Source organism: Natrix helvetica (assembly GCF_964273705.1).
Source record: "Natrix helvetica genome assembly, chromosome: 2".
Classification (NCBI taxonomy): Eukaryota; Metazoa; Chordata; class Lepidosauria; order Squamata; family Natricidae; genus Natrix; species Natrix helvetica.
In genome coordinates this window covers 28178070-28205906 of record NC_138552.1, presented here as the reverse complement: position 1 = coordinate 28205906, position 27837 = coordinate 28178070, and the positions used below count along the sequence as shown (strand labels likewise).

The window sequence follows — 27837 nt, the reverse complement described above, 5'->3', positions numbered from 1 at the left end:
AGTTAACCAAAAGCATATTTCCTTAAATGTAGGTTTGCATTTTCCCATCATGATTCTCCAGACGCCTGGGTTTGCCTGTGAGAAAAAAATATGGTCCTACATTACCTCAAGAATGTTAGCTGTATTTTGTACACCTGCTACCCAATCCAGGAGAATATCTGCATACAATGGAAAGATGTATTCTCTTTCTGCGTATAATAGAAAGACGTTCAGGAAAGAGCAGCAACTTGATATTTACCATGTGTGGGCACTGAAATGTGTTTAGCTGACTTTTTTTTTTTGCCTGCAACTAGTGATAGTTAAATAGATAAATTCACACAAACGAAAAAGAGAGGCAGTGCATTTCAAACTGCTTAGCCCGCAGATTTATTACTGTTGGGGTTTATTTTCCTCCAACCTTTGAATGCATTTTTTCCAAGACATTTTCCCAAGAAAATCCCTTTTCCACACTGCCGACCACGTTCTTTGTAGAAACGCGCGCAACTTCCTGTTAAAAGACACCCCCCCCCTCCCTCCCCAGAAGTTTCTCGGCTCTGTCAGGCGTTCCTCCACATTCCTCCTTGCAACCAGCTGGCAGGGCACTTTCGCTTTCATTTCCCAGGATGCAAACCCGCGGCGCTGCAGAGAAGCAGAAGAGAAAGCGGGGGAAAGACCGTAAGTTTCTCCAAGTAGGAAAGTGGCAGCAAAACCTGGGGTTGCGGGCGGGGGGATTAAATGCTGTAGCAGAAGGAGAATCAAAGGTGGGTTTAGAGAACCCACCGATCTCTCCCCTTCCTCTTGTTTCGGGGCGGCTACGGCGCCGGAGGAAGAAAAGGAGTCCTTAGAGATGAGCGGAAGGAGACTCGGAACCTGACGGATCCAGCCCTGACGCAAGAAAGCCCCCCCCCTTTTTTTGATGGATCAGAAGGTGCGAGGGAAACAAAAAAGCCCAGTCCTAAACTTCAACCACTCAGAAGGGTTTCAAGCCATTGTTAACGGGTGCATCTTACGCGCCGCGCCAAAGATATACAGTATATAGTGCGCTTCTTCTCAATGAACGAAGGCGAGAGAGGCCTGTTCTAAACTTTATGGTTCGGAATGGACAGGTCCAAGGCCCCGCTTACTTCTCTTCCTCCTCCCCCCCCCCCCCGGAAGCAGGTCTCGAGCGTCCTTCGGATCGGGCGCCGTCCGGACCCGAGAAAAGATGGGGTCCGTCGCGGGCACGCACTGGGAAAGGGGATGCGCAATTAGCTAGGGTTTGGAAAGAGAGATTTAGTAACCTAGCATTCCATTCCATCCAGCAGCTTTTAAAACGGTATTTTCTTTTGGGGGTTGGTTGGCTGGTTTTAAAGGAGGGGGGGGGGCTTTATTGTCTCTATTTGGACCCGAGGATCTGGCACAGAATGACAGAATGAAACTTTTCCGCTGACTTCCATATTGGCGACGAAACTGGGCTGGTAAATGGCGCCTGTAAAAAGGGTTGCGATCCAGTGGGCGAAGCTTTTCATTTACAGCCCGCATTTCCGGTGTCCTTGCCTATCTAAAGAGAGTCATCCTATTGGAAAATAACCTGATATTTAACAATCCAGCATTTAACTATAGTCCGATGCGTCTCACCTTCTGCGACAAAGATGTGTGGGCTTTAAACTCACAGAATCCTCCAGCCAGCATGCAATGGAATTCTGGGAGATGAAGTCCCTGCATCTTAAAATTGCTGAGGATTTAAGGTTCAACCATTCTTGTGAGATTAGAAATACCAGGGATTAAAAACGTTCAGCACTTCCTAAGTGAAAGTCTAAGACACCCTGTTCCCTGGATGTTGCATCTTATTTCCCATAATCTGGAATGCACCCTCTGCTTTTGTGCTTTATTTAAATCACTACTTTCGGCTGGTTTCTGAGTCTTTCTAATCCCAAATTATGTCATGCACTGGAGTGTCAAAGAATTAGTTTTATACGTCAACCTACACTAATGTTGTAACATAGTACTTCAATTAGCTGACAAATAACTTGATGTGCCAAGATGTAGGCAGCTTAGAAATCATGTCACTCACATTATTTTGAAATGTTTAACCTAAGTCAAACAAATAACCGCAAGTTCCCAATCCTTGTTGATATTCTGCACCCTATGTCAACAGTTTAGTAAGCTTACTATGAACACGTACCAGTTTTGTTATGCTTATGCCATGACTTGTATGTATTCTAATTAAAAGGATGTTGTTATGCATTTAAAAGGGCCTTTCCATCAATTCCATGGTAATCCAAACTTAAACCCAATATGGATAGAGAGGTTAATAAGGAATATTGGTGAAGTTCTTGGTTCTCCTGGAGAATTTGAAGTAATAACATTTATAGTACCCATCAGAGAAGCCACAGATGTTTGGAAATGGAAATCCATTACTAATGAAAGCTCTTAAAAGTAAAAAAAACAACAACACTGATTTTAGCTATGTTAAATTGCATTAGAATTCAGAAGAGGGTTTAAACACTACAATCTCCTTTGAGTTAAACACAAATACTGGTAACTTGATTAATGTATTTATGTTGTTTTCTTAAAGTATGGAAGCAGTTCCTTATTCTGGGATTTCTTTTGACTTCTTGGTTTAGGGTAGAAATTAGAATTCCAGTCCAAGTACTAATAAACCTCCATCTGCTTAAATATTTCTGCTCAATTAAGGCAGCTAAGTGTTTTTCCCTTATTGGACAAAAAAGGGAGAGATGGTGAAAAGGATTGAGTTGGAAAACACAAACTCATTATTCATCTCTTTACTCTCTTTGTATTGGCCAGTATTCTGAATAATTGACATTTCTACAAATGTTTATTACATGAACCAGGAGCTTATTGCTGAAGGAATAGGAAATTAACTCTCTTCTTAAGTTTCAAATGATTTCCATCTACATCAAATGAAGGTGTTTACACTCCATTAAAGTGGAATGCAAAGGAGTTAGGCAACTGCTGTACCCTGAGGTTTGAAACTTAGAATGTGTAATGGACAGAGAACAAACTTGACAAGGACTAGAAGTTTTTCTTTACAGCTGTATCTTAGGAATCGCAGGAGGATTATTTCTGCCTTCCTCCGTAGGAAGAAAATTAATTATAATTCTTCCCAGATTTAAATAAGTCTATGATTGAAGTGTGTGTATGTATAAACAACTGGACTCCATATACTATATGTGTTTATGCTGATATGCGTATACACATTCAAAGATAATGACTATTATTTACTCAGAAGCAAAGCACATCTTACCAAGATAGATGAAAATGTTTTGAGGTAGCAGAGTTGGTTTGCCATCAATCTATTAACCTGATGGGCAATTGCAATATACCAACTCACTCTTCTTTCCCTTTTCTTGCTTGAAAGTAATTATCTATGATTTTCTTATTCTTAAGTAGCTACAGCTTCTCTGGACAGTATCCAAGCATCTCTTTGCCAAAGAGGCCAAATTGGCTGTCTCCTCTGCTCTCTTGGCTAGTGATATTCATTTCTGTTATTGGCAGATAAATTGGCTAAATAATCTTTTTAGCCTTTTAAGGATATGATTGTGTGCTATGTTCAACAGCCATGGGGTTCTCTAAGAGCATTTGGAGATTGCTCACGCTTATAGTAGGAAAACTCTATAAAATACAGAAACAATTTCAGCTAACAATTTCTATTGTGAAGAACATAGTGAGAAATGGAAGTTAAACAGAATTGCCAAAGACAAAACCTGAAAGACCCAAGAAGAAGGAAAAATCGGCTAGAACTGCCTAAAAACTAGTCAGTTTGGCAAAACAGAACTCACAAATCACTGCAAGCTACCCACTGAAAAGCTTAACTGACGGTGGAGTAGTTTTCTTCAAGTCTACAGCACAGCAATGTTTCTACAACAATGATTTGCATTGAATGTTTCTCAGAAGGAAACCTTTCTTCCTCTCTTTCCATTGTATCACAAAAATCATTGTCTAGGCTCTAGAGTATGCAGTAGAAAACTGAAACGTTTGGAACAAAATGCTTGGACTGATGAGTTAAAAGAGATAGGCCACAATCACATACATTTGGAGAAAAAAAGTGAAACATCGGAAGAAAAGAAAATCTTGCCAACCATCAAGCACCAGAGTGGTTCTGTTATTCTTTGGGGTTGTAGGGCAGCACAGAAGATACTATACAAATGGTAGGAATAATGGATTCAGGGATTCAGTCAAATGACAGCATGTCCTAGAAGCTAAGATCTATATTGAGTGAACAAACTGGAGCTGAAAAGATGCAGATAATTTCGGTAACACTCCAATTCTCAACAAATCAACCACGAATTATAAGAAAGAAAAATAATGGTCTTGGTGCAGTATAGCCTCCACAGTTCCCAGTCTAGAATATTACAAAAAGTCCTCTTGTGAGATGGACAGCTGTATACATGTGATTGTTCAATCAATCAATCAATAAATAAAAATATAATAAGGGCAAAAGGCTTAATATCTCTGAGCCAGAAGAATTATACCAAGAACAAGAGAGGAAGAAAATCTAAATATAGCAATAGAAAGACTTGATCACCAGGAGCAGGAAACACTTGGAAGGTTTATTTCTGTCAAGGAAAGAATTAAAAAGTGAGAGTATGTAAGCATATGTACCTATCATATTCAGTGTTTTCTAATTCTGAATCTGTAAACAACTGCTCATATAGAGTAAACAAGTATTCACATTTATAGAAATATGCCATATATAAATAACTTTATACCATGTAGATGTGTCTACCTCCATTCATTTAGAGATTCATTAAAACACACATATTTGAAAATGGTGCCTAAAATTTCATATGCAACTATCTATATGCCCATGATCTACATTATTTTGATCCAGTGACATATCTGGATAAACTATGAAGTCAAGATTTTCATGTTTCATAAAGTTATTTTGGGAATTTGAAGAGTGCGTTGGATTCAGGTGAACTCTGAGCTGAATGGCTGTATTGCATCATTCTGTACTAAAACGATACCAGGATCTCAAGTGAAGCACCCAACATGAAGATTTTGAGTACTGCATAGGGAAAGTCAGTGTGTCTGGGATCAATACTACCTTGCCTTCTAATTAGCTAGTGCTTTATCACATTACAGGGGAAATGAGCAACCTAAAAATTTAATAAAATAATAAAATACATTGTTCAAAATGTTTCCATACATAGTTGCATTGTAATCTGTTTAATAAGTTATGTTTATTATAGAGATCCAAAATCTGTAGTTTCCCATCACTTCTCCCATTGTGCTTCTAGACTGGGGTTTCAAGGAGCTCTTGTAAAAATACATTAGGCAACTAGTCTGTATTTTCTTCCTCAATTTTTGTGGAAATAAAAATGTAGGGGAATAAACAGAATATTCAGTGAGCAGAACTACAAGGATATGTGATGTCCCCTTGTTGCTTAACACACTAATGGATAAATAAGGAATATTTGTGGTGATGACAGAAGTGAATTGGCTGGGAACAGGAATACACATATGCTTTTGTGTACAGATAATGCTGAATTGTTGACTGAGAACCTGAAAGACCTGCAATGAATATTAGAGGAAGTGTATGACACAGCAAAGAATAGGATCTGAAAATGACTGTCAAAAATATAGGTAGCTGTGTCTGACAGGGAAAATAGCATTATTATAAGTTATATATAAATGGTAAAACAAGTAGAGTAAATAGATGAATTCGTGTATTTTGGAAAAATATTGAGAAAAAATAGGAAATGGAAGAAGAAATGTTGAATGTGTAAATTCTGGAAGAATGATAGTAGTTAATATTCAGCCTGTTGGAAGTAAAGAACATTTGTTGAAAGAAGCAAAAATATCTTCATATAAGAGTGGCTTCTATCGATTGTTAAATGGAAATGAGGTGGATATGTTAAGAGAATCATAGCAATCCATTGATTTCAGTGGAAATAGGATACTTCAATATAAGTAGGCAAACAAAAAGAGAAGGGTCAAAAATAACTAAGTACTCTGAGTTGAATGTGGATCAGTACAGAAGGACATGAATGACCAGTATGAAAGAAGTATACTGAAGGGGTATGGTCGTACAGAAAGAATGAATGAGGAGTGAAACATAGAACAAGTATATGGAGGAATAATAAATGAGTTAAGAATAATGAGAAAGTCATCCTTTGATGGATTTGATGAGATGAGAGAGAGAGTGTGTGTCAGTATGATGTGGAAATTAAGGCATCAGAATAGAAACCTCTGGACTGTGGTCTAGGCCACAAACCTTGTTGGATGACTGTGGCACTCTCTCTTAGCCCTAGGAGGAGGCAATGGCAAATCACTTCTGAAATCTTGCCAAGAAAACAGTGAGTACTGATTCAAAGACACCCACCAAAAGAAAACAGGAGATTTGAAGTGTGAAAAAAAACCAAAATATGAAGCAGTATATGGATGAGGCTAAAGCAATGATAACTTGCAAGTATTGAAAAGTATGGATAAATAAGTATGGTGTGTGTGTAAACTACTACTGTATTGGTTACATTTTCATTCCTTTACATATTCTTTTCCCACACACTATATAATGTTGCTTACCTTGAAATGGAATAGTCTAATGAGTATGTATGTATGCATATATTTCATCTGAGAAAATGGAGTATATTGAATATGGAAATCAGCCAGCTGTCTTATGCATATTTATTTAAAAATAACTTATGCATCCCGCTACAACATAGCTACATCATTTGGCAACAAGTATTAATCCAGCAGAATTTAAGATATTTTTAGATAACACTTTTATTATGTATTTAAACAGTTTTTACCAGCAATTCCTAACTCATCTCTTATTTGTTCAAAGTTGTTTGGAGGCATATAAAACGATTAATTAAGCTCACTACTTTCATTGGTGCCTGCCGAAGAAGGCTCTTAGCCCAATCTGTCAGAATATATTGTGTGCATTTATTTTATTATTTCTTAATGATTTTTTGTGGGGGGGAAATACGAATGGGGAAAATACAAGAGGGTTCTAAGTGGAAAATGATGACCAACCGTAAGTGAAGCAACCCTATAAAAAAAAAGCTGGAAATTAACTTTTAAAAACTTGTTAGATTGGTGAACCCAGGGATCCCTATGGCCAAACCCTCTCTCTTCTCAAAGTCTGTAGCCAGGAATTAATGGTTGAGCGTCTGGCATCATCCTCAGCCACAGCGCGATTGGTTTAGTAGCGACACTAGGATGGATGAACGCGCCACCAGTAGGTTCGGGAGATGCTTGCAAAACATTGGGAATTAGCACCGCTTTCCCGGGGATCCTCGCCTCAACTAGAGGCGGCGTTCAGGCGTCTGTCGGAGACCTGTAATGTGGGGAACCCCACAGTGGCCAGGCAGCTAGAGGCGACGGCCTAAACGGCCCCTTCCAACTCTTGTCGCCGCAGCTACTCGGTGCTGCTATCTAAGCAAATCGCGGCCAGGCGTTTTCAGCGCGGTGCTCGAACTACAGTGCCGGCCCTACCAGGTGGACTAGTCCCATGGGGACCCTTCCCTCCCGCTGCCTCTCCGGCTGCCACGGTTCTTTTATCGCGGCGCGTAGGAGAGGTCCCATCAAACTTCGCGAATGAGGCGAGGGCTTCATCCCCATGGCCGGACTGCGAGCGGGGAGTCCCTATCCACCTGCCCCTTCCCTTCTCTTCCTCCCGGCGTTCCTCCGGGGCTGCGGCGTAGCCAAAGTCTCCGGCAGGATGGCCGAGCAGCAGCGCCCTTTTCTCCGCCTCCACCCCGCCGCCCGGCAAGGCAGGGAGGCCGCTTTCTCCCCCGCTCCTTCCCCACCCCGGCTGTAGCCCCAGTCCCGGCCGGGCTGCCATTGGCTTAGCGGCCCCATCCGGGCATTTGGCGCATCGCTGCTGCTCAGCTCGAGCGCTCCCAATATGGCGGAGGTGAGCGGGGAAAGCGGGTAGGAGCGCTGGGGTCCGGCCGGTTCTTGGTCGAATTTCGCGGCAGGGCGGCCCCTTCAGGCCGCTCCGGCACCCCCATAACGACCTCCCGGGGGTCGGAGCCCTAGCAAAGAGGCCTTGGGGGGCGGCTGGGGGCTCCTCGGGCTACTTGAAGCGGAGAAGCGCAGCCTGAGCGACTAGGCCGCGGCTGCCTCCGTCCGTCCGTCGGTCCGTCTGCCTCTAGCTGTCTGCTGAGCGCTCTACCGGTCTCCACCCACAGTCCCGGGGCCGGGAGCGGAGAGGTCTCCTTTCTCCGGTTCCGCGGGTGGTCGGAATCCGGGATGGAGACGGTTTGGCTGGGGTGAGATGAGGAGGGAGGCGACGGAGCGGTGAGTTTCTCCGACGGGCAGCCCGGATCTTTTGGTCGCTCCTTCTTAAGCTGCCCCTGTCACCTCTCGGGCGGGCCCGGCCGGGATGGGACGAGTGTCAAGGCCCGGGTCTCGCGTCGGGGACGAGGCGGAGGAGTTGGGACAAGAGGAAGGTTGGAGGGAGAGAGACAACTTGGGGTGCTGAATGCGGAGGGAAAGGGAGGCGAGAAGAGGGACCGGTGGAGCGGTGGGGGTGCGGGTGGGGGGGAAAGCGATGGAGGGATGCTGAGAGGCGAAGGAGGGGAAAGAAAGAAGTTAGAGGGAGAAATGGGGGAAAAAGATGGGGAAGTGTGTGTGTGTCTAAGAGAAAGAGAGATTGAATAATTAGGAGGGGTTGCCTTAACATTTCCCTTTTATAAGACCACTTTTTCCAAGTCTCTCTGGCCAGGCTATTTGTAATCTGTTTCCCCCCCCCCTCCCTCTCTCATTGCTTGTTCCAGGCTTCCTTTGGGAGTTCGAGCCCAGGTTTGTCCTGTTCAGTTCCTTCTTCTGTGATTCCGGCAGTGGGAAGCTTTTGGGTACGGCTAAGGGCCAGAGTACAGGCACATCTATCAAAGATGTTTTATGTGTTTTCTTGATGATGTTAAAATGATTACTTCCTCCTTCATTGTCTGTAGTTCATGTTCAGTTGTTTTATCCTAAAATCACCTGTTTGGGTCTTATTGAAAGTATGAAGCTCTTTGCAGAGGCATTCTGCCCTATAGAAATTCTTGTGATCAGTTTCAAATTGTTTTGTTTGATTTTCCAAACATTTATTGAATATGCAAGAAGCTTCAATTTTAAAAAAAAATTGCTGAATAAAAATGTCTGTTGCTTCAGTGATCTGCAGACCTCCTGCTTCTTTATTAAGCATGATATGAAGCATGCTTATTTGGAAGTAAACCATTTTCATTAGTTTGTATTTTGCAACATGACTGAAAATCACAGTCTTGATTACCATATTTTGAGAAGTAAATTGGACTTACTATAAGATTGTTAATATGGGCTTTAGACCCTATAATTGCATTATTTTATTGGTACAAAGAAAAATACAATAAAAGTAGGGAATGAGAACTGATTAGCAGCTTTCTGTTCACTTAGTAGAAATTTGTCATTTTTGTGTGTCCTTCAACCCTATATACTTCCCCAATCCTCTTCCAGAAGTTCTGTCAACTCTTTGGAGTATGTTTAGGGAACAAAGTTGCAGGGATAGTGGGATGCTCAGCTAATAGATGCTGTTCCTTCAAAGGAAAATAAAAGCAAGTATAACCATATTTGGAAGTAAGTTTCATTGATGATAATGGGACCCAACCGTTCCTGGCTACAATAGATTGTATGTATTCCTATACATATTGCCTTAAGGAAAGTTCCATTGAATTTTGAAGCATTCATCCTTGATCTTAATGCTTCTTTAGTTTTAAGCAATAATATTAGTTATTTTCTTTACAGGATGTTAATGAACTAAATAGAAATGTAACTTTATGAGTGGAAATAAAAGCGAAGTTATTTTTGTCAGTGAAAATAAAGTGCAATGTATTAACTTGTAATAAAATCAAAATTAAAACTATATCAGATAATTACAACATATAAATATATGAAGAGTCTTATAACACGCCTTTGATCAACTTGTTACACAGTACATTATATTTTAAAATATTAACTACTTTGACTTAATGTTTCTGGGTATAATTTTGAAATTAGCCCCTTTGAATTCAGGATAAATTCTGAGTAGACTAGTAGAACTATGCTATCAAGGTATTCTTCCTTAAATATACATATCTAATAATAATGTAATATGTAAATATAAAACCATTTCAAAAGTACTTCAAATACATTTTTCAGAAAAATTGGTAAAACATCTCTCTAATGTAATTATAGTGCAGTGCTACACTAGAAATCTGATGTCTGGCACAAGTTTGGATGGGTAAGATTCCCTCCACTTGCTAACTATGATACTAAGTATGCTTACTTGGAAGTAAGTTCACTACAGTAAGACTTTCTTTATGGGAAATGAGTTGAAAATTCCATCTTTTTTAACTTGATCACCATGTTTTTCAGAAGTAAATCCACCTGATTGGACTGATAAGGTCCCCAAGATGGCTCACAACAGTAAGCACAGCCCTTGGTATGCCTGCAAAAACAATGTGATAGATCTGTTGCTGTGTTCCAAATATTGGCCGTTTGTCTAAAATCAGTCTTGGATTCTCTGAATCCAAAATTGTTTTATTTCCCAAAATGGCCCTGTAGATCAGGCCCATCAGCTACATCTGCTTGAGGGTAGCCTTGTTATCATCCATTTAGCAGACTGAGGAAGTGGCACATGATATCCAAGTTTACTCCCCTCCCTTTAAAATTCATCTGTGGAGCTGTAATATCACTTTTTTAGGGAGTAAGGTTCATGAAATGATTATGGTTTGCTCTGATAAAGGCAGGCATAGGTTTATATTAACTTTATAATAATGATCCAAATTTATTGTAACTTAAGATTTTTCATCTTATTTACAGTATAAATTTTATTTAAGATTAATATTCATTCTAAGAATCATTTAAAAAAAAATAATGAGCAAAATCAGCTAAAGTTAAGCATGATTGATTGCATTAATTTTATGTTTTCAATCAAGAATAAAGGCACTTTATAATGCTTAAACTCTTGAAATTTGATTATTAAATGTCACATTTTTGTCATAATCATTTCTATCATGATTGAACACATTTTTATTAATTTGAATAAACAACTGTTGTGCCATACATAATCATTTTCAAAGAAAGAACATTCTAAAAATAAAATAAGCTGTTTTATATTTTATGTACATTACTGAAAATTGCAGCTTGTTTAGATGGTTAATTTTGACAGTTTCAGGTAAATAACATATATTTTATGTCCAAGTGCAAATACTTTTCTTTAATGGAAAATGTATAATTTGGTGCTATTGCCTTCTTCCCTGACTTATTTCAACCTTTTTCTCTAGCTTACAACCTTGAGCTTTCTTGGTGGTTTCCCATCCAAGTATAAACTGTGCTTATCTTTGTCAAAATCACCCATAATCAGCTAGGTGTTTCTACCTGCCAATATGCTTAAAAATTGCCATTCATTGTCAAAATATGTTTTACTAAATCTGCAAAACAGTCTATAACCATCTTCCCAAAGGGATATTCTGAAGCCATTTGGGGCAACATCTTCCAGAATTCCTAGCATTTCAGGGTCTAAAAAATAATGTTTTGTACTGAGATGGTTCTGTAAGATGCTCAAGACCCACCTGTTTAGTTTAGCGGGCCTGGCCTAATCCCGATCTAGTCCCTCATTTTGGGGGTTGTTTTAAGCTAATTTTTAACTTTTATTACCCTGTACAGCCTTATAGTTTAATTGGTTTTTAAGTGTATCTATTTTATATTAGGTTTTAATGTGGTGTCTGTACACCGCCCCGAGTCCCTTTGGGGAGAGGGGGCGGTCTATAAATTTAATAAAATAAAATAAATAAATAAAATAAAATAATAAACACAATGAGTTGTGGAAACCAGTTCTAACATTTTTAGGTAGCTTTAGCTCTTCCCTCAAAATGTATTAGCTTTAGAATTTGAACCATCTCTTCATTTTTTTAGCATTCTGAAATAGCGCTATTTTCCTGCTATCAGTATGTGAGCTTCCACATACAAACGATTGTGCTTATAATGGCTTCAGCACATTCAGTAATCCATGCAATCAAAATTGAGTAGCTATGAAAATAATAGCTACATTGTATAGCTACAGTGGGTTTAGGACTGGTGTAGCTAATACTAGTACAGTATAAGTGCAAATATGATTGTTTCAATTTTAGTGCTTTTGACAAAAGCTGTAATGAAATCATTCTACTATGCCCGTTGAATGTGTTTGCTCCAGGGAAGTCCCTTCCTACTCCTACAGAATTGTTTTAAAATAAGAAGCATTAATCTAATATTGTCTTTGATTTACTCTGCAGAATGTACAGCTGTGCTTAAAATTCATGCCATGGTTGATACATGCTTGTTTGGGGCATTTAATTGTTGAGTTTTGGTAATGTAAAATTTAAGATAGTTGCTAAATAGATTCAAATTATCTTTTTATAGTTGGCTCTTTGTCTTCTGAGGATCATGACTTTGACCCTACAGCTGAAATGTTGGTACATGATTATGATGATGAAAGAACTTTGGAAGAGGAAGAAATGATGGATGAAGGCAAAAATTTCAGTTCTGAGATTGAAGACTTAGAAAAGGTAAGACCCCCCCCCCCCAAAAAAAAAGAATGCATCTAGAGGTTTGTTCTTAAACATCGTTTGAGAGTGCTGCATTCTACAACTTTTGTGGCAATTATGTACACCACTATAGTGATATAAATCAATTCAAAAAAATAATTTCTGGGAAAAGCTATTTTAAAAATAACTGGAAAACCTAGTTACATTAGCAATATAAATGAGGGAAAGTAGTGTTAGTACAACTTCTTTTTGGAATGAAGTATTAGCTCCAAAGATAAATGTAATTATTATATAATTTGCATGTAATGAAACATTGATTGCTTTGTGGCACTTCCTTCAGCTCTTTTGTTTGTTAAGAGAATACTTTATATTTCAATTGTAATGATGCATGCTAGATTGTAAATTAATAGTTCAAATTGTTAAGGGGATGATCAGTTTCAATAAACAATGAAGCGTTAATAAATATTTTTACCAATAGCATAATTTCTATTTAATTATTTAAGCTACTTGATTCCTCAACGTGTGTGCAAAGTCACATGGTCTTCTACAAATGGCAATCTATTTTCTCTTTGTTTATTTATTTTTAAAAACTTAGGAAGGAAGCATGCCATTAGAAGATTTGCTAGCATTCTATGGCTATGAACCTACCATTCCTGTTATAGCAAGTTCCAGTGCAGGTAGTTCCCCAAGCGAACTTGCAGATGAGCTTCCAGACATGACTTTGGATAAAGTAAGTAAGTTTATCTGTTGCCCTAAAATGCAGGAGGTTCCTAGGTTCTATTATTACCATGACTTCATTCCACTGAGAGATTACATTCTTTTATTACCTGACTGAATCTGACATTGATTATTCCTTAAATTTCAGTGGGTTGTCATTCAACCCGTTGAAATTTTGCCATTTCTGCAAAAGCGGTGGGACAAGTATGTGAACAAAGCATTAGATTTACATAGAATAGCAGAATTCAAAATGAAGAATGGATATATCTGTAATACTGTAAAGTTTTAAAAATGTATGATCAGTGCACAGTTATTACAGCTTTGATGTAAACTTCTAGTAGGATACAATATGGCAAGTACGTCAGGTGCTATTTTGTATAAGGTTTTTTTTTTCTTTTTGTAAAACAAGAAAAAATTTAAAAGCAGGTTTTTAAATATTGTTTGGGACACTGGTGTTCCAACTGCCCATTAGCTAACAAAAATGTACATATGTATATAAATGCATTTAAAGCAGGGGTGTCCAAACTTGGGAACTTTAAGACTTGTGGACTTCAACTCCCAGAATTCCCCAGCCAGCTGGCTGGGGAATTCTGGGAGTTGAAGTCCACAAGTCTTAAAGTTCCCAGGTTTGGACACCCCTGATTTAAAGTGTCTTGTCTATCGTCTGTCTATCCATCTATGCACCTACCTACCCTACCTACTTACCTATCTACCTGCACACAAACATTCAGAGAGAAAGAGAAGTAAAATTTGCAGGGAAATTAAAGTATTCTATATGGTGGAAGCAGGTATTTCATATAAATTAATGAGGAGTTTTGAATGATTTCTTAAAAGTAGCTTTCTTAAAACATCACTAGAATAGGATGAAATTCACAGAAAAGTTCAATAGCTATAAAGAGATAAATAATAAAAAAAATATTATGGGTTAGAGGAAAGAATTTCAAATGAAACTTTACTTTCTAACTTTATAAAAATGCCCATATCTATTTTGTTTTGAAGCAAAAGGTAATAAACATTTGTAGTGAAAAGGATTCTAGATTGAGATAGTTATGTGACATTTTACTCAAAAGGAAAAGAGTGATGACAAAAATTGGCTATAATTGATTTGGAGCTGATTGTTATGTAAGGTGTCGGGGGGGGGGGGAAGGTTAATTCACTGATAATTTTATTTTACATAAAAAGTATAGCCCTTAAACCAGCTACACAACCTTAACAATTATTGCTGTTTCTAAAAATAGACAGGAAATACCATATCTTTTGGAGTATAAGACGCACCTTTTTCCCTCAAAAAAGAGGGTGAAAATCTGGGTGCGTCTTATACACTGAATACAGCATTTTTAGCCCACAAAACCCCCGCCCCCTTTGCAAAAATGGATGTGCAGAGGGTTTGGGAGGCTTGCAAAATGTTCCTAAGGGCAGGGGGGGGGGCAAAATCAAGCAAAAAACAGGCCGTTTTTGCTCATTTTTGCCCCCCCCCCAGCCTCCAGGAGCACTCCACAAGCCTCCCAAACCTCTGCATGCCATTTTTTGTGTGCAAAAAACGAGGTATGCAGAGGGTTTGGGATGTCTGCAGAGTGCAATTCCCCCCCCCCCCCAACCCCCAGGAGCACTACATAAGCCACCTAAAGGCTATCCATGCCCTCTGACAAAAAATGGGTTCATTTTCACGGAAAATGGGCCCTTTTGGCCACCCCCCCCCCCAGGAGCAATCTACAAGCCTCCTAAAGGTTATTCTTGCCCTTTTTGTGAAAAAACAAAACGGGCCTGTTTTCGTGAAACGCGGGCCGTTTTGGGGAGGTTTGCAGAGTGCAAAAAACTTTTTTTAAAATTTGCCTCTTCAAAACCTTGGTGCGTCTTATACTCCGAAAAATACGGTAAATAGGCAAGTGGTTGAAGTAAGGTTCTCTTTCAAGTTTTTTCTTCACAGATTGAGAAAACCAATGTAATCTGAGTAGCATTTACGTGACTGGAAAACATTAATCACTGAATCTAGTTCATCTTTCCCCATCCATTTAGTGCACTAGTATACATTAGCACACTACTACAATAAAACAGCATTACACATATTTTTTTCCACTTTTTTTCATATGGAGACAGAGTTTGTTGGAGAGTTTTGAATGAGGGATGAGCATATTAGGCACTTCTGTCCCGCTTTGTGTTAATTACAATATGACACCTCAAGGTGAAAAATCATACTGAATTGCTTCCCCCCCCCCCCCGTCCCGCTCTGGATTGTTGTTGAATCAGAACTCAGCTTTATGTCTTAATTCTTCAAGACACGAATGATACTAAAGATTGATTCTTCTGATTATAGGAGGAAATAGCCAAAGACCTTTTGTCAGGAGATGATGAAGAAACACAGTCTTCTGCTGATGATTTGACACCATCGGTTACTTCACATGAAACAACAGATTTTTTTCCTCGGCCTTTAAGATGTAAGGAAATATAATCAGTATCCCAAATTAGCTATATTAAAATTAGAGAGACCTTTAGTCATTCTGCTGGATTTGGTGCATGTAAAAATAAAGTTAAGAATTTCATTGGCAGGATTCTAACATGGTCCAGAGTGAAGCTGTGCAAAAGGAAATAACTACTCCTTTGGAGAATTATGATCCTATCTATGGTTACCAATAGTTCTGTGACAAGAAAACCATGCTGTTTACAAATGAATATCAACTGAACTTTTCTCTGGTTTCATCTGAGCTTTTTCCTCCAAATTCAGTCCCTTACAGTCTCCATATTCTGATTCCAAACATCCAGAGCATCTTTTACATGACCTGGATTGACAGTATATAATTTGGGTATTAACAGCATATTAATGACGCCTCATCTTAAAGCAAAAGTGGATCTATTCTGATGATTTCATACGGATATTAAACAACATATGAGGTGACAATTGAGGTCTGATATTCCACATTCAGGAACTATAGACTCAGTTGCTTTGTCTCAAGACTACTGACTAGAATTGCCCACTCAGAAGTGGAATTACTCTAGAATTGTGCCTTCAAATCTCAGATACCAAGCTTGGCACTATTGAATGCAGCCAGTAGGTCTGCATTTCCCCTACCAGTCTTGATGAAAGCCAACCAACAAAGCAGTCAATGCTATTTCCAATCTCTGAGCTTGAATCCTGTTTAAAAGAGCTAGACAATTAGCTTTCTTTAGGATCTTCTCTAATAGTCCATACCATGTTCTCAACATCATTTCCTAAGAAATATTGGACGTAGTGAGACACAATTCGTCTAATATGGCTAATATATTCCTTAAGAGCAGGCAGCATCACAGCTTCTCTTTGGGTACATTAATCACTTATTTGGGTTGTACAATCCCAGATCACATTGTCTTTGTAAACCCATTCATCTCACATGGTTCTGCACATCCAGACTTTGACAAAAGTAAGCAATTGTACCTGCAAAGAAACAAATCTTAGAGAAGGTGATGAAACTGTAAAGTAAATGTAATTTAGAAATGTAAGATTGCTATAAAAAGTATTGTTTAGCCAGAATGTTAGGGCTAGGATATTACATGAATTCATTCTGATAGGTGGAGTGCATGTTGGTACCAGTGATGGGTTTCAAAAAATTTTAGAATCTCTTCTGTTGGTGACCCTATAACTTGATAGATAGAAATGTAAGTGGAATGAATATTTGTTATTCGTTATTTTACTCTGGAATTTTAGGTATTGATTTGCTAAAGTATATATAAGGTTGGGAAGGGCAAGGCTTGCAATTTTGCTTATAGTCCAAATGTATAATTCTATGGTTTAGGAATTAGGGGTTTGCAAAATATTTCCTTTTCCAAAAGGCTTCTCACTACCTTGAAAATATTTTGATTCTTTTAAAGCAATTTTGGAAGTGTGTAGAGATATAAAGAGATGTTTTGAACTCAGACAGGGCCGCTTCTATTTTTCCATCATCCACAGTCATCTGATTGGAATGATACAAAAATGTAGCTGTTAAATAAAGAACTTAGCATTGAACATTGGAACATGTACAGAAGTTGGACGTGATTTGAGGGAGATGTTTTATTTCAGTATTACATTAAAAATATTAAAATAGTTGTCTGTTAACACTCCTTTTCTATTGTAAAAAGCAAACACTATCTGTGATGGTGATAAAGAATCTGATGGTGAAGATGTGGAAGTAGATACCGGTAATTCATCTGAAGATTTGCGAAAGGTAATTCTTAAAATGATCTATAGTAATATATAAATTTTTGTATGTGTTCTATAGACTTAAAGTATGTAAAGTCTGATATCAAGATGTATAAAATGTTGTAGAATTACATTTATAGCAGGTCTCAAAGCTCCCAAATTGTATTTGCCTTTGAAAGTGTCTTACTTCCCCATTTCAACTATAATCTAAAGAGTAGAAGATCTGCCTAAGTATATTGTTGCTAAAGGATAATTTTGTTGTGATCTCAGTATGAGCCTGGAAATATTCGTGGGTACGGATCTTGAGAAAAAAAAAAACAGTATTTGAATCCTGATCTTTTTGGTTCACAAATATATATCATCATCATGAGATATGTATGTTTACAATACCACATTCTAATTTTTTCAGGAAATAATGATTGGTTCACAATACCAGGCTGAAATACCACCTTTCTTAGGCAAAAGTTGCAATGATGAAAAAGGTAAGTATTAATTACCTTTTTACTTTTTATTAAATAGTTAGATTTTAAAATAATTGTTTAAAATATATTATTAATTAACATAAAAATTAAAACATAAACAGATTTGAGTTCAAGATCGTGAGACATGGAATATTTGGTTGAGTTATCTTGAACTTCATTTATGAATTGTTTTTGAGTGTTTAAATGAAGTATGCTACAGAGTACTATACATATTCAAAAATTGCTAAGAATTACAGTGACCACTTTTTAACAGGCCTGTTGAGGAGAGGGGGATCTGGTACTTCCAAGTATCTATGAAATGTGAAAGGATATGATTGTGTTTGTCATCTATATAATGGTGTGATTACACAGACGTTGCAAATGAGATATTAGTTTATATCATGTGTGATCTTATTACTACATACAAGTTATAAATCACCATAAATGTGGTAAATTAAGATAAATTTAACTGCTGGGTCCTGATTACTACAGATGCAACAGACTTGTACATCCCATTTCAGGGGTTATCTGGGTAGAAATGCAGTTTGTTGCATCTGGGATCTGCTAATTGAAATTTTAATTTATTCAGACATGATTACTACTTTAACATCTTTAGCCAGTCACGGGTCCCCATTTCATGCTCTCCTTGACCTCTATCTGATGAATGGGAATATAGGGGAGTACATAATTTAAAATATTAGATAAATATGCAAAATACATGCTGACTCTGTAAACTGTTATTACCCATATTATCTTACTTTAAACTTTAAAGATGCTACAGTTGATATTTCTGAAAAACAAATCTTAATAGTTTGTCATAGCTATATACTAAATAGCAGGAGTACAGGTAGTCCTTGACTTACAGTTGACTTATGGTTCCTTTAGTGACCATTCAAAGTTACAACAGCACTGAAAAATGTGAGTTATGATTGTTTTTCAAAGTTACGACCTTTAGAGCATCCCCATGATCATGTGGTCAAAATTCAGATGCTTGGCCACTGGTTCATATTTATGACTATTGCAGTGTCCCAAGGTCTTGTGAACACCTTTTGCAAACTTCTGACAAGCAAAGTCAATAGGGAAGCCAGATTCAGTTAACAACCGGGTTACTAACTTATCAACTGTAGGGATTTACTTAACAACTGTGCCAAGAAAGGTCATAAATTGGGGCAAAATTTGCTTAACTAATGTCTCACTTAACAACAGAAATTTTAGGCTCAATTGTGGTCATAAGTCAAGGACTATCTGTATAATAATATAGCTCCTTGGAAACATTGTGGAAAACAAGTGTGTGTATATCCTTAAAAACATTGAAGAGATATGACAACAAATATCCCCAGAGGAAAATCACAACTGGATCTTTATCATACCAGAGTGTAGGTCATAAAATGTTAGTTTTAAAGCAGATTCTTATAAATTGTATATTTCTTTGCATATATTACTCTCCAGTAATATGTGCAAAGAATTGCTGGGGATTGCTGGATTACTGAGCACTTGGTCTCATCAATATTTGAATATTTCTTAATAGCATATGAAAATGAGGACCAGCTACTTTGGCAACCTGATGTTATTTCAGAAAATAAAGTTAAAGAGTACCTTTTTGAAACGTCTGTAAGAACTGGAAATGAAAAAATAATTGGCAGAATTCCTGAAGGAGTGCATACCCGGGACAATGAACAGGTATGTTTTAATCTTATCTCTGTACAATTTGCCAATTGAACTCTTTTTATGCTTAGGCATGTGAAAACAAATACGTTTTTTTTCTATTTTTTTAACTTAATATATTTCATACCTACTGTATATCACATCTTATTCTTTGGCTTTAAAACATTTGTCCATAAACAATGTATATAAAAGGTTAAATTTACTTTGTTTATAGAAGGATTTAGTTCATTTTTGCTGCCCAGATGAGGTCCCAGATTGCTGGGGGAATATGCTGACTCTGTAAACCGCTTAGAGAGTGCTATAAAGCACTATGAAAGCGATATATAAGTCTAAGTGCTTTGCTATTGCTGCTGCTGTTTTGAAACAATGGAGATACAAGGAGATTCTGCCCAGAAGAGGGATGAAGGGGAAACTATATTCATTGATTTATCTTTTACCTATGGGGCATCTCTCAATGTTTAAATAATATTTTGTCCTTTGCTGCCCCCGTACCCTGGTCACTCTATTTACATGGGAGGTTCATCTCATTGATTGCAGGAGGAAGACTTTGCCATTTTACCTTCTCTTAGTGATCTCTGGCAGTCTGTTCTGGAGAATTGAAGGAACCTCCAAAACAGTGTAGAAAGGAGTATTCACTAAGCTTCTTCCATAGTCTTTTACCACTAGGATCTTTCTGCTGGATTAGCAGCATTTAATGGTCGGAAAAGGTTTTGATCCACCTACTTAGTATCTGTTTACACTGCCCAATGTTTTATTTGAAGTGGCTAGATAACCTTGTAATAGAAACATTAGACTGACATGAGATTACAGCTGCTGGATTGTGTACGCTCCTTTTGACTGGTTAAACAAGAAATATTGCAATCTCTACTAGGCACTCTACGAACTCTTCAAGTGTAACCACAATCTAAAGGAAGCTATTGAGAAATACTGTTCAAATGGAAAGACATCACAGGGTAAGTCCTCTATCAAGAGGTTTATACGTTCAGTAATGTTAAATCATAAAGTGCAGACCTGGATTGTGATGACTGTGTTATTCAATACAGTTCCTCATGTTTTTGTAATACCAAAACAAATTGCAGCAAAGTAATCAGAGTGATGCAAGAGTAACAGCTGGGCTATGCCACATATTTAGATAACTAAAGAAGGCATCTAGTCTCTTGAAAGAGTCTGAGGTTAAAGTTCTGATCTGTAACTAGAATCTGTTACACTCAGGGTTGCGATTCAGCCAGTATGGACCGGTTCGGGTGAACCGGTAGTTCTGGCAACCAGTTGACCCTGCTCACCTGCCCCTGCACTAGTCTATCCTATATTTCCTTTGTTTGAAACCCAGCTGATAGGCGTGGCAGAGCGGATTGCCGAGCCTCCGCTTTTTTACTCACCGGGGCTGTAGTAGAGGGTAAGTTTTAGAGCTGTTTTCAAACGCACTGTGCGCGTGTGAAGCATGTGTGCGCAAAGCACACACTCAGCAAACCGGTTGTTACACCGGTTGAATCCCACCACTGGTTACATTTTTATAGACAAACATTTCACCATTCTTTATCATTATTGCAATACTAGTCAGATAACAAGAAAGAATGCTTGAAACAATAAAGTTGTATGAAATATATAGTTCTGTATGCATGACCTCATCATTAGCCATAAGTGTTTTTCCTTGCCTATTGAATTCCTGCTGCAATTGATGGAATATCATTTCTGCTTATGGCTTACTATTATTGGCTAAATTCACACTATAGCCCAAAATAAACTACAGCTTACAAACCATAGTACCTTCCAAGCATAAGATAAGCAAAAATCAAGTAAAGCCATGTTCTGGTTTAGATTACTTCATGAACCAGGCGAGTTTGTTGAAAAGATTTTCTTTATTTTTCAAATGTTGAGACCAAATGCTTGCTGATTTGTCAAAATATCAAATGCTCACTAGTTTCTCTCTTAATCTCCATCTTAAGATATGACCGCTTGGACAGAAGAAGAATGTAGAAACTTTGAACATGCACTTCTGATATATGGGAAAGATTTTCATCTTATACAAAAAGATAAGGTGAGCAGGTATAGAAATAATTTATAAATGATAAAGTTGTTAACATTTGAGTAGTAGGTCAGAATATGTAAAACAACATAAAAGGCATATTTTTGACAACCAGTTACTTGCTTTAAAAAAAAAATTACAGTGTATTACTGTAGACATAGTAGAGAAATATATAAACAGGGAAGGAAAAAGGACAAAAGAAGGGGATAAAAGTAGGATACAAGTGAGTAAACAAGGGATTTACAATTTTTATAGAGATTATAATTTACAAGTATATAATTAATTGGTCATTTGCATGTGAATTACCCATCTAGTAAATGAGCATGCCTCTTTCTAAACTATTTTTAACTAGCTGCTATACTCCTAAGCAAGTTTGACTGTTCTTACAAATATTATCACTTGAGGCTTTTTGAAAACAATTTTATGCCGAACTGATTAACAAAATGAAAGTATATTACGAATAGTGTATCATTTGAAATATAGCCATTTTAGAGATCACTTCCTCTTCAACTGTGGATCATGAACATTCTGGACTTGGCAAGAGCAGTGGATCCATTAGATTTGTCTATGTAAGCTCCTAATGGATCCAAAGAGTTTTCAGAGGTCTTTGGGGATTTCCATGATTTCTTGATCCAGTTAGATTCTGGTAACATTCAATCCTTGACTATTGTATTCCTCTGGATTGTCTCCCAGAGTTGGGTATTAAGAGTACTCTTCTGTGGTCATTTCATTCCTACCTAAATGAGCAGTTCCAGTTGCAGGTCATGGTAAGGCAGAGCTCGTGTTCCTGTAGTACTAATGTGGAGTTTCTTGGAGTTGGAGGCTGTTCCCCATGTTATCTATATAAAAATAATTCATTCTTTGTCTCTCTCTCTCTCTCTTTCTCCCTCCCTCCCTCCCTCCCTGTCTCCATAGTTTTAAACATGGTCCATTGGATATCTTTAATTCTTTTCTTCTTTATATGACATTATATCCTGACCTTTTTGAGTGTCCACAAATGGCCAGTATATAACATCATATAAACAAGAAAAGCAAGCACTACATTGTTAATAACTGCTTGTGGTCCAAATATTGAATAAACATTCTGATCCAAATTCTGGAAGTTTGAGATTTAACCAAGTCTATAAAGATATCCAATGAATCATATTTAAAACTATGAAGTTTATTAAAGGTATTTTTAAGAGATAAAATAATTATTTTAAAATTTAGATTCCCCCCCCTCACTTAGCATTGCTTTTATAAGAATTAAGTGCTTTGGACAAAATTCCAATTATCTGTCAAGCTTTTTTAAACGTAGATTTTATTAGTAATTTGTGCACTGTAAAATTCTGTATTGTACGTGCATACCACCAAACCACTCTGTAGGAAGTTCTTGAACCCTATAGTCAGGGACAATTACAGCTTTATTCAATTAAATAAGATGATAATTGTTCTGATTTTGCCACTTAATGTGTTATGAGTAGATTAAATGTATGAATACCAGAGTAAAATGAATCCATATTTAGAAAAGAGTAGTTACTACTGTTAGCCATTAAAATATCCGGTTAAGGAAGAAGATAAAGACTGTATTAGAACATGCTGTAACAAACTTAAAATGCAGGGACAGAAAACTGCCATTTTAAGTTACAGGTAGTCTTCAATTTATGATCACAATTCAGAGCAGAATCTCAGTTCCTGAGCAAACAGTCATTAAGTGATGCATCATGACTACTCCGTTGGCTCTCCCAGTTGCAGTTGTTAAGTGACTTTGTGGGTCTTAAGTTGGTAGAATTTAAGGTAAGGAGCATGGGGGTGCATAGGGGACGGCCCATGCGTACTGCACATGAAATCAGGAGTGTGCTGCACTTTTATAAGTCCTTTTGTTTCAACACTTGTTGAATTTTGAACAGCTGCTGAACAAACGATCATATTTTGAGGACTACCTGTAGTAAACTCATTCTCTGCTTCTATGCTAATAGCTGATAAGATATTTGCAGAGCTATCATACTGGAATCAAACTAAATCATAGTTTTCCAAGTATTAACAATTTGCCAAGTATTTTATCATTTGGACTCCTTCCCCATAAGAATTTACCACAAGTATTAAGGCTATTTTTTCCCCTGTCTTTAGGTGAGAACCAGGACAGTTGCTGAATGTGTAGCATTTTATTACATGTGGAAGAAATCTGAACGATATGATTACTTTGCTCAACAAACAAGATTTGGAAAAAAGAGGTACAACCACCATCCTGGAGTCACGTAAGTTGAAAAACTTTGGAAGAACATTTGTGCTTAATATCTTATTTAGGATTTCCCACAATTAATAGTAGTTCATCATTATGCTTTCCGAATTGACTTTGTTGAATAACCTCTCTATGATCATTTTCTTGCAGGGACTACATGGATCGGTTGGTAGATGAAGCAGAAGCTTTAGGTGGTGCAGTTTCTTCAGCCATAATGTCAAATAATAGACTAGAGCCCATTCCTGATCAACAACTAGGCCTCCTGAATTCAATCACTGCCAATGATTTGACAGGTAAATTAAAAGGTAAATTAGAAAAGCTTAGTATGACTATAGGTCGGGGAAATGGTTACATCTTGTATAACATCTATTTCTGTCTTTTAGCACTGACCAACAGCGTAGCTACAGTCTGCCATTCTACAGATGTGAACTCAGAAGACGCCTTCCCACCTCTGGACAGTTTGCCCCGAACAGCAGTTAATCATGTGCCTGTCGTAACAGAAGATTTGCTTAACTTGCCTAGTAATGGCGAAAGTGATTGTTTTAATTTATTTGAGACTGGATTTTATCATTCTGAATTAAACACCATGAACATGTGCGGTGAAGAATCGGAAAGGCCTGCCAAGAGATTGAAAATGGGAATTGCGGTCCCAGAATCCTTCATGAATGAAGTTTCGGTGAACAACTTGGCTGTTGATTTTGAGAATCATACACATCATATTACCAGTGCCAAAATGGCGGTCTCGGTAGCTGACTTCAGCAGTCTATCGGCAAATGAGACAAATGGCTTTATCAGCGCCCACGCGCTACACCAGCACACGGCCCTCCATTCAGAATGAATTCAAGCAGCAAATTAAAGACAGTGAACACTGTTGGCAGTTTGTGGTAAACTTGATGAATTGATCAGGTTTGCTTAGTCTTTCACTGGAAGTTTGAACTATATGACATCAGTGATGTCTTTATGTACAGAACTATATCTTGATTTATCAAGAATAATTTCACTTTTTTTCCAATCCATAAATGTGGAAACTTCATATAATATCTAGCAGAGTTCAGGACTAAGAGAACTATGTGGTACAGCTTTAAGCTCTGCTTCCTTTCTTTTTAAACCTGTAGAGAGACTGCTGTCTCAAAACCAGCACAGAAGTTCTGAACTTAATAGAGTGGGTTTTTGTTCTAGGTTGCTTCTGCCCTAATGGATGCAGTGGAATAACATTTGTTTACAGGTACCAGTTCTGATCCTTGCTTAATGTAGCATTTAAAAAAATAATCAAAAGCAGGGAAACATTTCTTTAATTTAAACTGCACAACTACACAAGGATATTTTTAAATAGAAGCTTCTGTCATCTGATATTAAACTAGAGCACTTCAGTTTACAAAACAACAGATTCATCTTGGTGGATATTAGCACAAAAGACAGTAAGAGCAAAGTCTGAGGCTAAGCTTAGATGCTCTTATAATATTACAGGCCACGGCTACCTTACACAAAAATAGTTATACTGTCAAAAGGTTTCGTGTACTTTTTAACGTATTGGCTGAAAAAAATGTGTGTTTGAGCTGAGGGGGGGGGGATATCTATACTTCTGAAAAATAGAATCTGAAAACATCAAGTATTATCTTAACATTGCTTAAAGCCATTAAGAATGATACAATTTGCTTACTTTACTAATGAATTACCTATTGGGGTTTGTCTTTACTTCAGAACAAGGCAGTGCAAAATAGCATGAACATTTCTGGATTAATAGATGGTGAATGTTGCAATGGATCTTTGAATCACTTTCAGCCATTAGTACAGTTTTCTTCCTGGATTATTCAGACTTAAGTATATTAATATTCCAGAGAGAAATCTTTGACAAGATTGTTCTGTGTTGAAGGATTTGTGAAAGTTCACTAAAACTTTGGTTCTCAATTATAAAACTTGCCAACGTTACACTGACACACACACACACACACACATAATTTTGTTGCAACTGATTTTAAGGTATTTTTTTCCAGTGAGATAGTAAATTGCTTCATAGTTATCTATCAAAAAGAAAAGACACCTTAATTAATAATTCAAAAGGAGTGTACTTTATATTTCTACAGACTATGTTAGCATCTTGAGTTTGAGCAACAGCAGGGTGCTGGGAGTCACTATCAAAAGTTTTTGAGTTTCTCAAATAGTACATTTTAACCATTCTAGGAATTTAATTACCACGTATATATGTTAATGGTGATCTGTTGTGAAGTATACACCTGAAACTTGTCAGTCTAATACAGTACACAATAATGGGTAGCCTTGGCCCTGGTCACATTCTAACACTTTCAGTCAAATTGTCAGCTTCCTGTTGCTGTAATTTGTGCTGAATGCTGTATCTTGTGGGGTTTTCTCTTATTCAACCCATCTTATTTAATTTTGTAAAATACTGGCTGTATTTTTTTTCCCTTTTGTTACACATTCATGTTTATGGGTTTTCCCAGTGGCTGGTGTGTATAAAAATCATCACACAAAATGTATGAATGCTTATACCAGTTGCACTTAAATGAACACACCCATTCTCATCAACTGATGCAGTACTATGTTCAGTTTATCTATGCATTGCTGGGGTCTTAATGAAGACCGAGACAGTCTAGTTTCTCGTCTAAAATTTTGATTGTCAGCAAGTTAAATGGACACTTTAGTTATTTAATAAAGACTTTTGACCAAAATTCTAAAAATGGTATGAGAGAACAATGAATTCCGGCTAGTTTTAATAGATTTTTAATTGCTGATCTAATTTAGCCTATTGGCTAGCTAGCTGGTAATGTTTACTTTAATTCCTTGTTAAAATGAGGCAATAATTTGCAAGATTATGTAAATGTGTACATTCTACATATCTTTTTAGATATCTATTTCAATATTTTCTGACTACTTCTGTGTATAGTAACATTTTGTGCATGCTTGATGTGACATTCATAAATTTGTACCACTATGACTTTATTCATGTAAAATAGCTATTTATTGAATTTTTCTTTTAAAAGCTGGACTTATACTGTTTCTCTCTATTTTAAACATTTTACTGGAGAAATTGTTACTGTTTATTAAAAGAATTGCGTTTGAATCAGAATGAAGCTGGCTAAATTGCAGCCGTGTGAAAACTACACTGCATCGATTCATTATGGGTTAAGCACAATTCTTCTAACAAACGGTGATGACTTCTTTGTTCATTGCTGAATATATTCCTTGTTCTCCCCTGCTCTCAATCCATTTGTATAAACCAAAAATCCATGGTGGGCATCTGCAGTTTGTAGAGGTATCGCTTACAGGAACTCCAAAAGAACATTTGATTCACTTGGATGTGGAACTGGTGCTGCAATAGAGCAATACTTCAACTTTTGTTAGCCATTTCATCCTCTCATTGATAGCTTTTTAAGTGTTCATTTTTCTTCTTTATATAGACAGGCCAATCTTAACCAACAGACTGCTTTATATTCTCCGAAGTATTGAACTCTATACTGTTAGATTTTTGTGCAGTTTTTCTTTGGAAACCAATGATCAGATCCATGTTAAGTTCACATCCAGTGGTGCATTAGTGATATTATTTAATTGAAACAAACTCTTTGAATGTAAATTAGTGGATAGCCTAACCACTAGAAGACTGCCCAGTATTACAAGCACAGTGTCTATAAATGGGAAAGTAAATGTGCAAATAATCATGATTACAATTTCCCATGGGGTGGAGTATTCTACTTATTGCTTCAGGCTAGTTGACGGCAGTCCACCTCTAAGAAATCAGTCACGTCCATCATTACTAGGTTCAAATTGCTTCACCCTTCGCATAAATTAGTGACAATCGCAACCAGTTCTAATATCTGATGCTTAAGAGGACGTTGCTATGGTCGCATTGGTTTTAATATTTGTACATAAACACTTATTTTTTTTGAACATTATTTTGTATTTGTTGTACTTTAATACCTGGTGTACAGTTCCAGAAATAAATGTCTGGAAACCTTTTTTTTCCTCCTATGAAAGTTTTCGTCCTGCAACATTATTTGGACTAGTATGTTTGGACAAAGATTTTTAAAATGAGTTATCAGTTACTCCATTTGCAACTGGCAAAAGGAAACTGAATGACAAAATCTATATTATTACTATGGAAAAAAATATGGGGAAAAGAATAT

At 37.3% G+C, this 27837-nt stretch overlaps 1 protein-coding gene across 12 annotated transcripts; it reads left to right on the top strand.

Annotated features, from left to right (window-relative positions):
- Nucleotides 1–582: 582 nt before the first annotated feature.
- On the top strand, nt 583–27830 carry MIER3 (MIER family member 3). Of its 12 annotated transcripts, none has more exons than XM_081941906.1 (14): nt 7735–7843; nt 8709–8786; nt 10306–10356; nt 12331–12476; nt 13051–13185; nt 15487–15607; nt 17265–17350; nt 17735–17807; nt 19315–19466; nt 20323–20404; nt 21398–21489; nt 23587–23714; nt 23849–24003; nt 24082–27830. In XM_081941906.1, exons 3-14 carry the CDS (start codon nt 10344–10346, stop codon nt 24534–24536), a joined length of 1638 nt encoding a protein of 545 aa, XP_081798032.1. In that variant the 5' UTR covers nt 7735–7843; nt 8709–8786; nt 10306–10343; the 3' UTR covers nt 24537–27830. The 12 variants fall into 12 exon arrangements, with proteins under 12 accessions (XP_081798029.1, XP_081798032.1, XP_081798030.1 ...); XM_081941897.1 differs by having other exon boundaries at nt 7833–7843; nt 8709–8733; XM_081941901.1 differs by having other exon boundaries at nt 7833–7843; nt 8709–8733; nt 23849–23991; nt 24082–27829.
- Nucleotides 27831–27837: the final 7 nt, after the last annotated feature.

Excerpts from the sequence above, each read along its gene's own strand:
- MIER3 (XM_081941897.1), top strand. Across the intron at positions 10,357-12,330 it reads CCCCAAGATGGCTCACAACA|TTGGCTCTTTGTCTTCTGAG; the intron begins GTAAGCACAGCC and ends ATCTTTTTATAG. Across the intron at positions 15,608-17,264 it reads TTTTCCTCGGCCTTTAAGAT|CAAACACTATCTGTGATGGT; the intron begins GTAAGGAAATAT and ends TATTGTAAAAAG.